Source organism: Pinus tabuliformis, chromosome J, assembly GCF_031772625.1.
Source record: "Pinus tabuliformis cultivar Carrire ecotype Pingquan chromosome J, CPIR1, whole genome shotgun sequence".
NCBI lineage: Eukaryota > Viridiplantae > Streptophyta > Pinopsida > Pinales > Pinaceae > Pinus > Pinus tabuliformis.
Genome location: NC_142295.1, coordinates 1181202451 through 1181219166, shown reverse-complemented (window position 1 = coordinate 1181219166; position 16716 = coordinate 1181202451). Strand labels below are relative to the sequence as shown.

Below are 16716 nucleotides of genomic sequence, written 5' to 3'. Positions count from 1 at the left end.
GCAAAGCCCGCAATCGCGTTGTTTGCTCCCAGCGTTCGCAAACTTGTCCACCAGCTACTGCTCCCCCTTCCAACTCTCAGCAATCCAACCATTCTGCCCATTTCACATACCATTGCTCTCTGAATCGACCTAATATCACGGCCACCATTACCGTCACATTTCAGGAGGAACCTTCCAGCGATGAAGGACGTCCCACTCACACAACGGAGAAGAGTGATACTGCTCAGGGCGAGCCTTCTGCAGTAGAGCAAAATCGAGAAACTCTGGCGAAGGAAGACACGGGTGAGCTGCCGAAAGACGAGGATGACCTCGATGCCTACAGGTGTCTAATTCTTGAAGAACACCCGTCAGCACCAAATGACAACTAAAACAACACGCGTCTTCAGATTGCAGGTTCTCGGCAACCAAGTCTATGGGTTTACTTTTGCATTTTTGAGCAACATAGTTAGTTTTGAAACTGAATTCAATAGAATATCACTCTATGTTCACATGTTGGTTTCCCTTATGAGGGCAACAAATTTATTTTGGCTTGGACTGGTTTCCCACTTCTGAGCAGTCCTCATTTTCTTTTTGTTACAATATGCCATGAACTTTGGCTAAGAACTGCAGACTTATTTAAAAAAAAAAACATTAATATGCTCTATGCTATAGATATTAACAAAATCTTTAAAAACACTTTAATAGTGGTTATTCGTAAAAAAATATATACGTCAATCGTCTTGAGATGTTTGAATGGTCCCAAAAATAGAATATTCCTTCAAATTTTTGACCTTCAAATATGCCAAACTTTTTATTTGAAAATTCAATATTCCAAACGCTTTATTGGGAAATTCTATATTCAAAACCGTAAATTAAAAAAATATAAGCGTTAATCGTCGTGACGTGTTTGAATGGTTCCAAAAAAAGAATATTCTTCCAATTTCTTTTTACATGTTTTCAAATATTTAAATCTTAAATAAAAAATAAAATAAAAATATGGTCTAACATGTTATAATTTTATCTGGAAAATAAGAGATAGAAATTCGGGTATGATTTTGATAGAATTTTGCTAAAATTTTTAGAAATTTAAATTATAATTATCAAACTTCAAAATTAAAATTATAAGTAGCTAAATTTTTTTAATAATATTTTAATTTATTTTCGACCTAAAAACCATTCCAACAGTCAAATTTAAAAAAAAATATTTTTTTATCAAACTCCAACCAAAAAAATTAACCATCCTAAACAATACCTTTAAAAAAAATATACACATTAATCCCTTTTGACATGTTTGAATGTCCCAAAAATAGAATATTTCCTGCAATTTTTTTGACCTGCTTCGGAACACTTTATTTGTAAATTCAATATTCCAACGGTAACGTCGCATAAATCGCTTAGATTTTTTTATTTCAATGTATTATTCTGAAAATCTTGACAAAATTCGTTGGTTACATGGGAATTTCCCATAGCCGAACAGAAATTTTAAATAATTTAAATTACAGCAACTAAATTTCAAAAATTTTTAAATGTATAAAAATTTTTGAGTACTGTATCTATTTTCACCATTAAAAAAACATTCAAACACACTCTCCTATAACCAGATTTAAAAAAAATAAAATAAAAAAAAATCGCCAAATTCAATAAATAATTACTTTCCATCGGAAAATTGAGACTTCAGTAGACAACGGCTAACGAAAACAGCCAAATTAAGAGAAGCCATTCATCATCGTTATCATCATTCGGACAAAATCTTCGTAGCAAACGCCACATTTGGCGGACCCGCCTGCCGCCTCTATCATCTCCGCCAAATCCTCGTCGCTCATTATTACATTGCAGCTCTCACCGCTGCCGCCGCCTGTAGCGATAGAGGAGGAGAGGAACGCCTTGAGATCCTCTGCGCTCACAATCCCGTCTCCGTCTCTGTCCATCACATTAAACGCCTCCTTTAACGCCCACATCTCACCGTCATCATCAGAATTCGATCTGCTGTCTTTGATTTCTTGAATTTCCGGCATATTCAGCTGCAGGATCCGGCGAAACTCCTCAAAATCCACAGAGCCGCTGTTGTCGGCGTCGGCAACAGATATCATGGCCTCCAGTTCCTCTCTGCTCAGCCCCTTCCCCAAGCTGAAGAAATGCTGGAGATCCAACAAACTGATTTTCCCGTCGCCGTCTTTGTCCAATACGCTGAAGGCCTCCTTCACCTTCCACGGTTCCTCCGTCCACCATTTTATTTCTGTTGGCCGCTCCCTCCTGTTTCTGCTTGGAGGACACATGACTGCCAGTATCGCGTACATCAATTGAAGGGGAGCGCTGTATTTATACATAAATGTGAGAGGTTGGGTATCGTCAGCGCTGACGTATGCACCATGGACTTTGTCCTTGTGTGGTCAGTACTAACCTAAGGGTTTCCCGGGATTTGAATCTCATTTTATGGTCCATCTGACTTCCACGTGGTTTCAAACCTCTAGTTATGATGCACGTGGCCTTTTTTCCCTTGGCTCTAGTGCAACCTCTCGAAACATCTGAATTATGTATATATAATTTAAATTTAAATTATTTTGAGAATATATTATTATTATTATTTTTTAATTTTAAGGTTACGGTCAAGCTAAACATTACATTGGTGTATGAGACTCATTGTTTGTGGGACAAGGAATCTACTTCCCCGTAGTGACTTGACTACTATGTTTTTGAAGACATACATACTCTACCCCTTTGGTTTTGAACCTATGACCTCTTAGGAGGAAACACATGCTCTTAACCTAGGCCCAAAATATAAAAGATTCATACATTTTTTCATACTAAATAATACTTTAATCTCATTCATGAAATTAACGCTATGCTAACATTTAAATACTTATAAATATAAATATAAAATTAATCTAAATATATATAATAATTATATATCTTCTTTATATTAAATAATATAACATGGAATGTTTTAATTATAGGTTTTTTTTTTTTCAATTATACTATATATTTCTATTTCTATAAGGGTATATAAAATTATTTGACTTTATTTTCTCTCCTTTCAACATGAATTTAAAACCTGTCATTTGATTTCATAAGAAAATTTCTACTTCCAACCCTTTTAAGATGCAAACATTTCTTCAATTTTTTTTAATCTAAAAAACTTATCACCTAGAGGGAATTGATCCATGCTAGGTGAATTATCATTCTTTCTAAGCTAATCTAATAAAGGAATATTCATCTCCCAAACTAAATACATTAAGGAAGTTTTGAAGAAATTTAGGATGGAAAAATGTGAACCTAACAGCGTAACTATGGTCACAGGATGCATGTTGAGAAAAGATGATGAATTATGTGGTGCAAATCAAACTATGCACAGGTCAATGATTGGTAGATTATGATATTTGACAACATCCTCACAAGCTATTATGCAAGCAGTAGGATTTGTTGCAAGATTTCAATCTACACCAAAGGAGACTCTTGTGCGAGCAATTAAGAGAATATTTAGATATTTGAAGGGCAATTTGGACTTTGGCCTACAGCATTTAAGAAGCAAAGACTTTACTTTAACAACATATATGGATGCAGGTTGGGAAGGAAGTGTAGATGACAAGAAAAGTACAAGTGGAGGAGCATTTTTTCTAGGCAATTGTTTGGTATCATGGTTGAGCAAGAAAGAAACTTCAATCTCCATATCCATGGGAAAATTTGAATACATTGCAGCAACAATATGTCGTACTCACAGTCTTTGGATGAAGCAAAACTTGAAGGATACCATAGTAGAATCCAACCAATATCAATTGGTTGTGATCATACAAGTGCTATCAAAATTTCAAAGAACCATGTGATGCATTCAAAGAAAAAACACAATCCCATCAAGTATGACTTTTTAAGAGAGTAGGTAACTAAACAAAGTGCTACGATGGAATACATTGCTACCAAGGAACATGTTACAGATATATTTACCAAACCTCTTTCCAAGGAAATTTTTGAATATCTAAGACAAAATTTGGGAGTAATATCTCTTCCATCCCATCAACAACAGAGAAGTAAGAGATTGCAACACTTCAAGCCACATTAAGAAGATGGGAACTTTTCAAAGTGAGTTGTAAGAGAAGAATGGTGAAATAGAGAGGTTACAAGATATGAATTAAGAACAGAAAGGTGAAGTAAATGATGTATTTCAATTAACAATAATAGAAAGTTTAGGGCGTAGTAGCATCTTTCCATTGATATTAGCAAAGGGGGATCATTCATTTACTAGAAAAGAAGAAAGTTATAGCCAAAGGAATTAAATTGTAGACAAAAGGAAGCATAAACTAGCAGGAGCAGTCCCAAAGGTGAAAAGTAAAAGCAAGTTCAAATACACGAAGAACAGTCTCAAGAAAAAAGTTATAGAAGAAATGTTGCATGTAGGAACAAATAGACATGACTTTGACAGGGGGAGCTTAGTTACAGACAAAGTAGAAGTGAAAGTAGTTATTTTATTCTTGACATGTTAAAGGAAGATATTGTAGCCAGAAGTAAAAACAACATTTGCCATTGATATCAAAGGGCGAGAATATGCATAATAAGGAGAGATAGTAGATAGGGGAAGTAGTTCTAGTTACTAAGAGAAGTTGCAGATAGAGCAATAGTTATAATCACTAAGAGAAGTTGCAAACAAAGGAAGAGTTGTGGACATTAAGAAAAGTTGCAGCCAAATGAATAGTTATAGATAAGAACAAACATGAATTCAAAGGGAGCATCACTTTGTGACTGATGTCAAAGGGGGAGAAGTTATTGGCACAAGGAGAATTCTAGATAGGGGACGTTCTTTAGTATTTTGGCAGAAGGGTTTCCATTAATGACAAAGGGGATATTGTTGGAAATATTGTTGTCATTGATGTCAGAGACAAAGGGATAACACCTCTCTTTGAAGATCTTTTTACTCCAGTTACCTAACTCAAATGGGAGCATATGATATATGGTTGGAAATCTTATTATGAGACCCTTCTAATGCAAATGGCACTCCCTCTAACTCTATAGGGATTAGAGATATGAAATATTTTTTTAGGATAACCTAACCAAAGTACGAGTAATCCAACCCAGCTAGTTTTACAAGTTGTCCCCATAAGTGAATGTAGAAACACTATAAAGAGAATATATATAAGTTCATTTAGAGTTTATCTAAGAAAGAAAAGATGTGATATTTGACAAGAGAAGCTTAGGAATATTTTTGGGCTGATTATTAGAGATTAAAGGTGGAATAAAAATTGTAATTTATGGGGTAAACGAGTCATCTTGGCATTTTCACTATAACTTTTTTTATGGGATGTTTCAAATCGTGAAAATTGGAGGATATAGACAGAATATCTTCATGTATCTGTGGCTAACATTTCAAACCTTGGTTCATTATAATTTCAAAGATATGCTCTAAGGAATTTAGGCTTTATGATTTCTCCTAAAATATGCTTCAAATATGTTAGTTTGATATTATTTCTATAACTTCCATTCTTAGATGTTTTAGACTGTGAATCTAGAGGAGATAGTGAAGAGATCTCAAGGTACCAATGTTATAAATTCCATACGTTTTTCACTACAATTTTGGAGATATGATATAAGGAAGTTAGTGTTCCTAAATGCTCCTGAAACATTCTTCAAACAAGACAACTTGATTTTTTCACTATAACTTTCTTTTTGTGATTTTTTAAACTGTGAAATATTGAAGTGATAGAGAAGAGATCTCACAATACATGTGGTAGAAATTTCAGACTTTTTTCCCTATAATTTTCGAGATATGATCTAAGGAAGTTAGCGTTTCTGAATGCTCTTGAAACATCCTTCAAACAATGCAACTTGGAATTTTTGTTATAACTTTCTTTTTAAGATGTTTCACATTGTGAAATCTAGAGGATTTAGAGAAGAGATCTCTAGGTACATTTGGTAGAAATTCGAGAACTAGATTTGTGAAATTGGATACATGGCATGTCGTGCAAGTTCGTTCTTGAGAAGAAGAAAAAAAACAAGTTTTAGGAGACAAAACCTAGTGAAGGAAGAAGAAGCAAGTATACTGGGTGAAGACATAAGAAATGAGTATACTTGGTGAAGTCAAAAGCAACAATAAGACTTGGTGAAAGCAGATGTAGCTAATATATGTTATGAATAATTAAGGAGACTCATTGAAGTAGGTTGGTGCCTACGAATATTTTTGTAGTGGGGATTTGTGTTTCTTGTAGGTTGGTGCCTACAAATCTTGCAGTAGAGGGGATTTATGTCTCATATAAGTTGGTGCATACAAAGTAGCAGAGAGGATTGGTGTCTCATGTATGTTGGTTCCTACAAAGTAGCAAAGGGGATTTGTGTCTCCTATACGTTGGTGCCTATAAAGCATCAAAAGGGATTGGTATCTCTTGTAGGTTGGAGCCTATAAAATAACAGAGGGGATTGGTGTCTCCTATAGGTTGATTATTGGGCATGGAATCCCCCCAAGGCATGTTTTGGGGCTTAAAGCCCAAGTTTGACCGAATCTTGTTGTAAAAGCTCCGCGAATTGTGGGTGCGGGGCGCGAAAGTATAATAGGGTCACAGGGTTGTCCACCCTAGTTTTTGTAATGTAATGTCAGCTGGATAGACCTACCCATGGTCCGCGGACCATGGGATTGTATAAATAGAGCGAGGCTCTAAGCATAGAAGGGGAAAAGGGAAAAAGGAATAGAAGCATGAGAAGTTTAAGTGATTGAGTCGAAGTGTGAAGTGTGTTTGTGGGTCGTAGAGTAGGAGAAGGCTCTGCAGCTGAGTGTGCAGAGGCCTAGTAGACCGCAGTTGAGTGCACAGATCCCTGTAGCTGAGTGTGCAGGGCAGGTTGAGTCTGTAACTGTTGGAAGAATCAATAAAGAGAAGTTTTGCTATAATTTTGTGTATCTTTTCCTGATTTAATGCGTGATTGGATATAATTTGCAAGTACATTGTTTATTTATTGCGCAAACCTATATGAATGTTTTGTATTGTTAAGTATAACTTAAGACATTTAAGTAGGTGAAGGTGCTTAATTAATATTGGAAGATAAAATAAGGTCTCGGGAAATAGCGCAGAGTGCGACACAGCCCCGGATTAGGGTTGCGCGAAGGCAGGGTATCAGGTCGTGAGGAATGAAAGGTGCGCGAAGCCACCTTCATGCAGGAACAAAAAAAGGACCAGTCAAGCCTCTCAAACATCTCAAGGGTGTGGAGACCTAGTTCTAGCACCCTCCCATACTACTTCGGGTGAGACCTCAGTCTGTGCTCCGCGGACTATTGCTGAAAGGGCTAGTAGTACAGGGATTTGTTTGGCTAATTAACTCCGAACCTGGGTTAAGCCCCAACAAGCCAACAATGCTGGGACCGGGATCTGCATAGAGATGTCTGATTTTGTATCACTGGAATCCGACAAAGAAAGGAATTGAAGAGTGGTTGGACAGAAATATTCACGAGTTCGTGGCGCAAGAAAACAGGAATCCGTGACTATTGAAGGAAGAGTGGTTAGATTGCTACTTGTATACAGATATCCACGAAATTTTGTTTGCATCCTTCCCTACTGAGTTGTATGAGTGGATCGCAAAGCTAGTAGATAGCCAAGGAAGGTGTAAAATCAACAAACCTATTGTGTGGACTCCAGAATTTTTGCGCAGACTGGAAGCATCAGAAGATAAGATCGTGCATGCTGTCGATCACTGGCTTGATCTAATCATAGGAGGATTCATCACCGAATTTGCGGTAGATACTTCAATCGGCTATAGCGAGGCAGAACGACGCTTCCTCAAGGGACTGCGAGGTAAGTATGTTAAATATTTGAACACTTGGATTAAAATGCTACTGTGTGAAAAATGGGTTATGCGAATAAATTGATGTTTGGGGCTACGCAGAGTGGGAGGATACATAGAAATGAAGGTAGCACGGAACTAGAAACTAGCCCCTTGATTTCACCTCGGCGAGGGGGCGAAGAAGAGCTCACGAAGGTTTCAAAAAGAAGTGAGATCAATCTGATAAGGTAGAGAATTCCACACATACCATCCCCACCCCCACCACCACCATTTTCACCATCTTCACCCCCGACTTTGCCCATACCACCTCCGCCACCACTGTGAAGCAGTATGGCCAGCACAATAAAGCAACCAGTGTTCAAGAGAGTAGGGAATGAGGATTGATCTAGGTCCGGGTGTGACGAAGGACCCTTACAAGACCTTTTAGTTTCATGATGTGTTAAATTGAATTTTTAAAAGAACATAAATGAATACATCTGCATGTTGTAAAGAAGAGGAACATGTCAATCATCAGCAACATAAAAAATCGAGACGTTGATAATGGAGTTCGTCTAGGAGGGACTACATCTTTGGGCCCCAATGTCAAGATCGTGTAGGCTGTTGCATTAAGTGATGTCAATAGTGATGATGTACACAAGAGATGATGTCGCGATCATACAAGGAAAATTCCTTCATGCAGGAGTGGCTCTAAGAGATGTTCCACTACAGGAACTCTCAGTCAAAAGACTCCTATCAGTATGATGCAAAAAACATGCATGATGAGCATCCCACCAACATGGCATAAAGGGATCTCAATGCAAAACATGCATGACGACAACAAGAGTATCCCATCAACATACAACAAGGGATCTCAACACATAACATGACGAATCATGACAGCAAGTACATCACATAGAATATTATGCATCACATCAAGCAAGGAATCATGAAAACATGTAATAAACAAGATCCTGCATCAACATCAATCAAGGATCTGTGCAGCATAATGCATAAATAAGAAGTACATGAACACAACATATACCTCACAACCAAGGGCCGTCTGAAGAAGCGGATGCCAAACTGCTAAAGCTGCTCGGACCATCAATCTCACGGCGTCAATCACATGGAAATGGTTGCTCGCACATGAATGTTGACACCTGCATTCCACTTAGAAAAGTGGATGAAGAATAGGATGAGAGAATGAGAAATATGAATGCACCATCAGATTTGTGGTGTCGACTAGTGCAAAATTGACTGTCCAAAATCTAAATTTTGAGAAATTGAGAATCTGGGGCTCAAGGGATCTTTTAGATTCCCCCTAGATTTCTCAAAGATTTTTCCTCATGGGTGGATTGGAAATTTGCAACTCAAATGGAAAATCTTATCTCGCCATTGCGATCCCTACGGAAAACCGTGCAAAACGAGTATAAACTTGACTATATTCTGACATGGAGAAAATTTACCTCCTTGGGAAAATTTCAAGGCTCATGGTTCCGCTAACTGTTTTTACAGCAATCATGGTTCTACGTCCATACTAAAAAATGGCTGAAAAATTCAAAAATCTGATGCAGACACGGACAACGCCATTGTATTCCTGGCAACGAGAGGTGTTGAATCCATATAAAATTTGTCAAATTCTGGCAAAGTGAAAATTCAGCCCTCCTACAAAATTCATGGTTCCACCTACATAAAAAATAATTAAAAATTACTGCCTCAAAATGTGTGCCCGCTCATGGTTCCTCCATCTGCTCGTGCACTGAGTAAATTCTGGGTTTATATAAATTTTTGTGGGTGGAGTTAACAAGAAAGTGGTTTGGCTGAGTTGGTTAGGGCTCCATTTATTAAGGGGGAGGTCAGGTGGTCAAATCTTGCCTCGTCCCATTTTATACATTGCATAACAAATTAATTTAAAATTAATTTTTTTTGGTTGGGCTAGGCCCGCCCACCGTACCCACTTCCTGCAGTTGTCATACTCCATAATTGGTCGTGGGATGTTTGGTGTACGTTATATGGTTTTTGGTTATGATTCATGAGGCCCCCTGGTGGGCCGGCCCACGTGGCCGGGTAGGTTCAACTCCCACTGGCCTCACCAATTTTGATACGTATGGCATAGTTGGGGGTGCTGGGGTTGGTGGCCCCCACCCTCCTTTTTTATTATTTTTTTGTTTTCAATAACAAAATGGCCATTTTTACAAAATTCGAATTTTTAGCCATAGGAGTGATTTTAACGATCCCACAATTATGCCTGGAATTTGACTGGAGTTGGCTGAAATTCGGTGGTCAAAAAAATTCCAAATTATGGCCTCCTTAAGCCTACCGAGTCATAAAAAAGTCAACCCAATTTTGACTGCTTCTAACTTTCGCATTCGGACTCAGATTGACGAATCGTTCGCACTGCCGCGATTAGGAAGACGAGATCTATGCTCTGGTCCTGGTTCAAGCATAATCCAAACACTTTTATTTCTGAGCTTCCCTGAGTCCTCCTTGTCCTGTGTGTTTCTCTGGAGCCACTTGGATCAATCCTCCCCACTGAGGAGCTTTTGGTCCTCCAAAATCATGAAAAATAATCTGCAACTTCTCTGTGCCTTGTCTGCATCACAAGCGTCCTGAAAAGGTCTCACTTCCATCTCCTTCACCTTTGTTCTTCGGAGCCTTATGCGATGAGCCGACACCTGCTACCTCTGCAACCTGTAGTACATTTTTTGCAAATTACATGCTTGATTGACATGATCAACTGATGACACAAACGTCCCACACTTGTCATGAGTTTATAACACATACTCGGTGGTCAAGTTTACAACAAGATGGACGCAATACCCCAGTTATGACAACAAGGCCAACATACCATTGTTGCTTCAACAAGTGATGGAAAACTCATCATCACTGCAACACATGATTTAAAAACATAAGACCAAACGTTATTGTTTTGACAAGTGATGGAAACATAACATCACTTTCACAGTTTAACATCGACACCAAATAAGACCAAACATCATTGTTGTCGAATAAGTGATGGAAAACACATCATCACTTTTACATATTAAAATGCAGCAAATGATTTACAAAAGCACGACCATGAAATGATAACATGTATAGAAACCATTTTTCACTTATCAATGTGAATGGGTCACCTCCTTGTGTTGGTTTTGCTTGTCGAATAACTGCTTCACCTGGTTCACGCACCGACGCTTTGTCTTTAAGGTGTTTCTCTGGATAGAGCCTCCAACAAGTGGCTCTTTGATGGCCACTTCTATCACAATGACTGCAGTAGGTTTTCTTCCTCCATATCCGCTTAACCTGTTTCTTTTCATGCTGTTGAGAGGGTCTTTCACGCCTCATCCTTTTGCGTGTTGCCATTCTTTTCCAACGCTTAGAAAATGTATGGTAATTTAATCCACAAAAGGTGCATTTTTTTCGATGCCATGTTTTATGCTCATTATTAACAACATGATCATAATCGAAATGAACATTCGAAAATCGAAAGTGGTTATACCTTGTCTTTTTGTCTCTGATGTTATTATGGCAATGAGAGCTTGCCTCAACTCCCTCCTTGAAATGGGAACTGTCGTGGGATGATGGGGATGTGTTCCCATCATTCTCTTTCCTCGACAATTTCATCGATGTCTCAGACGACTCTGACACCTTCGAGCACTCTCCTTTAGTGTATCTCGAGCCTACAAATCGATGTTTGTGCACAACCTCCAAAGGTTGAGTTATGCCTTGGTTATTAACACCAAGTTCTTCTTTCTCCTCGTGCCTCATCCTTGTAAGAAGCCTCATGTTTGTCCCTGCAATTGGGATCTCCAACTCTCCAACATAGCTCATACTATGTGAAGATGAAACTAAAAGGAAATCGACATCTTTTACCTCCTCTTTCCATTTGGAAAGAACTGATGAGGGTTTCTCATCATCTATTGTTGGTGGTTCGCTAACTGTCGTGGCGCATTCCCCAACTTCCTTTTTGACATAACCAAGTCCTGTTCGACATGCTAATTCCTCTACTTTGATGGGGTTGACAATGCCTTGGCCATTAATGCCCAAGCCTTTTCCTTCATACCCCATTCTCTTCAACAATTTGGAGCCAATTCCTGTGGTATAATTTTCAAAAATAGCGAAATCATCATCAGGAAACATACATGAAGATGGAGAACTACTTTTTACCTCACATGGGTCATGCTACAGCTTTTCCAAGGCTTCGTCCTTTGCTTGCCACTGTCGTAGCAAACTATGTTTCTCCTCTTTCTCTTCATGTAGACACATCTTTGATTCAACGTTATATGTTTGAAGACTTTGGTTGTTTTGCTTCAGTTCTTCTAGGACCTCTTCCGTGGCTTGCAACTGACGTTGCAATCGCTCATTTTCCTCTATCTCTTTTTGCAGAGTTTCATACATGATTTCCACTCTTTTGGAAATTTTGAGCATGGTCTCGTACATCGATTTTTCATCCTTTGTTGTTGCACGTTCCATTGTTCACACTGCAATTCACATCAACGCCAAGACCGCTCTGATACCACTTGATCTTGGTCTGGGTGTGACGAACGACCCTTCCAAGACCTTTTACTTTCGTGATGTGTTAAATTACATTTTTAAAAGAACATAAATGAATACATCTGCATGTTGTAAAGAAGAGGAACATGTCAATCATTAGCAACATAAAAACTCAAGATGTTGATAACGGAGTTCGTCTAGGAGGGACTACGTCTCCAAGCTCCGATGTAAAGATGGTGTAGGCCGCTGCATTAAGTGTTGTCAATAGTGATGATGTACACAAGAGATGATGTCGCGATCATACAAGGAAAAAGCCCTCGCGCAGCAGTGGCTCTAAGAGATGTTCCACTACAGGAACTCTCAATCAAAAGACTCCTATCAGTATGATGCAAAAAACATGCATGATGAGCATCTCGCCAACATGGCATAAAGGGATCTCAATGAAAAACATGCATGACGACAACAAGAGTATCCCATCAACATACAACAAGGGATATCAACACATAACATGATGAATCATGACAGCAAGTACATCACATAGAATATTCTGCATCGCATCAAGCAAGGAATCATGAAAACATGTAATAAACAAAATCCTGCATCAACATCAATCAAGCATCTGTGCAGCATAATGCATAAAGAAGAAGTACATGAACGCAACATATACCTCACAACCAAGGGCCATCAGAGGAAGTGGATTTCAAACTACTGAAGCTGCTCGAACCATCGATCTCACGGCATCAATTGCATGGAAATGGTTGCTCGCACATGAATGTTGACACCTGCATTCCACTTAGAAAAGTGGTTGAAGAATAGAATGATAGAATGAGAAATCTGAATGCACCATCAGATTTGTGGCGTCGAATAGTGCAAAATCGACTGTCCAAAATCTGAATTCTGAGAAATTGAGAATCTGGGGCTCAAGGAATCTTTTAGATTCCCCTAGATTTCTCAAAGATTCTGCTCCATGGGTGGACTAGAAATCTGCAACTCAAATGGTGAATCTGACCTCACCATTGCAATCCCTATGGAAAACCGTGAAAAATGAGTATAAACTTGACTATATTCCGACATGGAGAAAATTTACCTCCTTGGGAAAATTTCAAGGCTCATGGTTTTGCTCCCTATTTTTACAACAATCATGGTTCCACGTCCATACTGAAAAATGGATGAAAATGCAGAACTCTGATGGAGACACGAACAATTCCATTGCGTTCGTGGTGATGAGAGGTGTTGAATCCATATAAAATTTGTCAAATTCTGACAAAGTGAAAATTCAGCCCTCCTACAAAATTCATGGTTCCACCTGCATTAAAAAATAATTAAAAATTATTGCCTCAAAATGCGTGCCTGCTCCTGGTTCCTCCATCTGCCTGTGCACTGAATAAATTATGGGTTTATATAAATTTCTGTGGGTGGAGTTAACAAGAAAGTGGTTTGGCTGAGTTGGTTAGGGCTCCATTTATTAAGGGGGAGGTTAGGTGGTCAAATCCTGCCTCCTCCCATTTTATACATTGCATAACAAATTAATTTAAAATTATTTTTTTTTGGTTGGGTTGGGCCTGCCTTGGGCAGCCCACCCACCGTACCCACTTCCTGCAGTTGTCATACACCATAATTGGTAGTGGGTTGTTTGGTGTACATTATATGGTTTTTGGTTATGATTCATGAGGCTGCCCGGTGGGCCGGCCCATGTGGCCGGGTGGGTTCAACTCCCGCCGGCCTCACCAATTTTGATATGTATGGCATAGTTGGGGGTGGTGGGGTTGGTGGTCCCCACCCCCCTTTTTAATTATTTTTTTGTTTTCAATAACAAAATGGCCATTTTTACAAAATTCGAATTTTTAGCCGTAGGAGTGATTTTAACAACCCCACAATTTCGCCCGGAATCTGGCTGGAGTTGGCCGGAATCCAGTGGTTGGAAAAAGTCCAAATTGTGGCCTCCTTAAGCTTGCCCAGTTATCAAAAAGTCAACCCAACTTTGAATGCTTCTAACTTTGGCATCCGGACTTGGATTGATGAACCGTTCACACCGCCGCGATCAGGAAGACGCGATCTACACTTTGGTCCTAGTTCAAGCATAATCCAAACACTTTGATTTTTGAGCTTCCCTGAGTCCTCCTTGTCCTGTGTGTGTCTTTGGAGCCACCTGGATCAAGGATTCAGACCAATTTTGGTTCATGATAAAAGTTGTATGGGAAGCACAGGGTGTCATAGACGACAATATAAAGAAGACAACATTGGTCAGCACTCTGTAGGATCACATGCTGAAATGGTACATTAACCATTCAAATGGCAATCCAAATGCGGGGATAGCGGATATCCAAGTTGTGCTAAACAAATAATTTAGCAAGCCAAAATCGAAGGCATAATCGATCATTGGATTCAAGGAAATCACAATGCTACCACGCGAAACCCCATGGGAGTTGGATCAAATACTGAAGTGCACAATTCGCGAAGCGAACATGACATTAACAAATGTGCAACACCACGAATGGTTTGTAGCATCGTTAACATCGCATCTACAGAACGCACTGTGGCAACAAAGGCTAACCACTCAAGCTGAGGCTTTGGAGGTCACGATGAGATTGCATGAAACTCTGATACAAGATCATAACCTGGGAGTTCATCAGATTCACGTGCAATTGAAAAGCTTGTGCCTTGAGATGCAGAGTTTGAAACAAGACAGGATGGCTCGCCCAGAAATGCATGACGAGGTATGGTGCGTAAAATGTAAGGGCCAGGGGCATGACAAAGACCACTTCCCGGTGTTCGCGAATTACCTTGCAGGAGGAGGTCCAATGCCACTAAGACCGGAGGCACAAGCAAGGCCAAGTGCGGCGCCTGCGTTATGGTGCATGATTTGTCAGATAAGAGGAAATAATGCTACAGATAACTGCCATCTATTATAGAAGTATACGCAGAATTCCCAGCAGTTGTTCTATAATTTTTGTAGGTCAGTAGGACATTATGAGCGCACCTGTAGAATTTATGAATTGATGGTGGATCGAACTCCTACCTACGGACTTTAGGCCGAGACACGGGCCCTCGATCAAAACAAAGGAATGGCATGCACTAGATTTCAGGGGCACGAATGAGGCCGAGGTGGAGGGGGACCAGGAAGAGGTCGTGGAACACTAATATGTTACAATTGCGGAGGGCCAGGACATTATGCTCGTGATTATATGAATCCAACCCGACCATCATGCTTGTATTGTGCATTGTTTGATCATGAGATAGAGGATTTTCCAACACCGACAGCGAGGTTGCGCGATAAAGGTGCATTCTAACCTCCCCCAACTCAAAACCTGTAAATGATGAGGTCTGAGTCGCGCAAGGAAGACCCTAGTGTAAATATCGTGCTTCGAAGTGGTATTACGACAGGGGATGATAAAGGTAGGCAACCTGAAGAAAGTACCTGGGTTCGCACGGCCCCAACGAAGGAACCAGAATTTGATTTGGAGCGTGCTAAGGAGACCTTCATGGAAGCTAAGAGGAGCTTCGTTGATGCCTCCACTTCAGGAAGTAAAGATAGACTGGAGCTGGAAATGGACCCAACGATGCTCACTACGTTCTTGGAGACATGCATGAAGCTGCTGTGAAATAGCAAGGTTGTAAAGGGGCTGCAAGAACTCATAACTAGATTCGCTGGGACCGCGCGTAGTCTGGAATCTTGGGAAGCACATGGCGTGAACAGGAAAGGAGATGAGATTGACTGCATAGATCAGGGAATATGAGATGGACCAAGTGATTCTAGATCTAGGATCAGATGCGAACGTCCTGCCAAAGCAAACATGGGAATGCTTGGGCAGGCCTGTGCTATAATGGTCTCCTATCCAATTGCGAATGACAAACCAACAAAAGATCCTACCTATGGGAAGGTTGCAGGGAATCATCGTAGACATCGAAGGAGCAAGCGCGCTAGCAAATTTTGAAGTGATAGAGATTGTTGATGACATTAATCCCTAGCCTACGCTATTGGGAATAGATTGGGCCACTGACATGAATGGAGTGATAAATCTAAAGAAGCACAAGATGATCTTTGAGAAAAAGTCTCTACGCGTAGTGGTACCTTTAGACCCTGCATAAGGATTGCGCTACACGGAGCCAGTGCATGACTACGATAGCAACGATGACTTGGATTGTATCTGTAAAATAACCACGCAGGATTAGGACTAGGTAAATCCAACCGCGGACGGCCGAATCTCATGGGAGCGCGAAAGCTCCTGCACATTAGATTCTGATGAGGAGATAGAACGATGGCAAAACCAGTTACACGAGGTAACCATGCTCAACTGTAACATGATGACAAGGTCACTGCGCTATGTAGCAATAGAGGTCAGATACCTGCCTACGTATGATGGGTTAAGCGAGGTGGATGACTTTCTGAACAAATTTGAAAGAGAACTACAGAAACAACAACGTTTCGACACTCTAAAATGGGTACTACGAGCTACGCCTATAAGAAGGTGGGGTACGCACCAACAAAGTTTTGAGGACTGGTGGGAATGCAGAAGG

The 16716-nt window shown here is 39.8% G+C and overlaps 1 protein-coding gene across 1 annotated transcript; it reads right to left on the bottom strand.

Annotated features, from left to right (window-relative positions):
- Nucleotides 1–1598: 1598 nt before the first annotated feature.
- LOC149231285 (uncharacterized) lies at nt 1599–2266 on the bottom strand. Its single transcript, XM_089376254.1, has one exon. It carries the CDS (start codon nt 2253–2255, stop codon nt 1686–1688), a length of 570 nt encoding a protein of 189 aa, XP_089232380.1. The 5' UTR covers nt 2256–2266; the 3' UTR covers nt 1599–1685.
- Nucleotides 2267–16716: the final 14450 nt, after the last annotated feature.

Excerpts from the sequence above, each read along its gene's own strand:
- LOC149231285 (XM_089376254.1), bottom strand. The coding sequence starts at position 2,255 with ATGTGTCCTCCAAGCAGAAACAGGAGGGAGCGGCCAACAGAAATAAAA.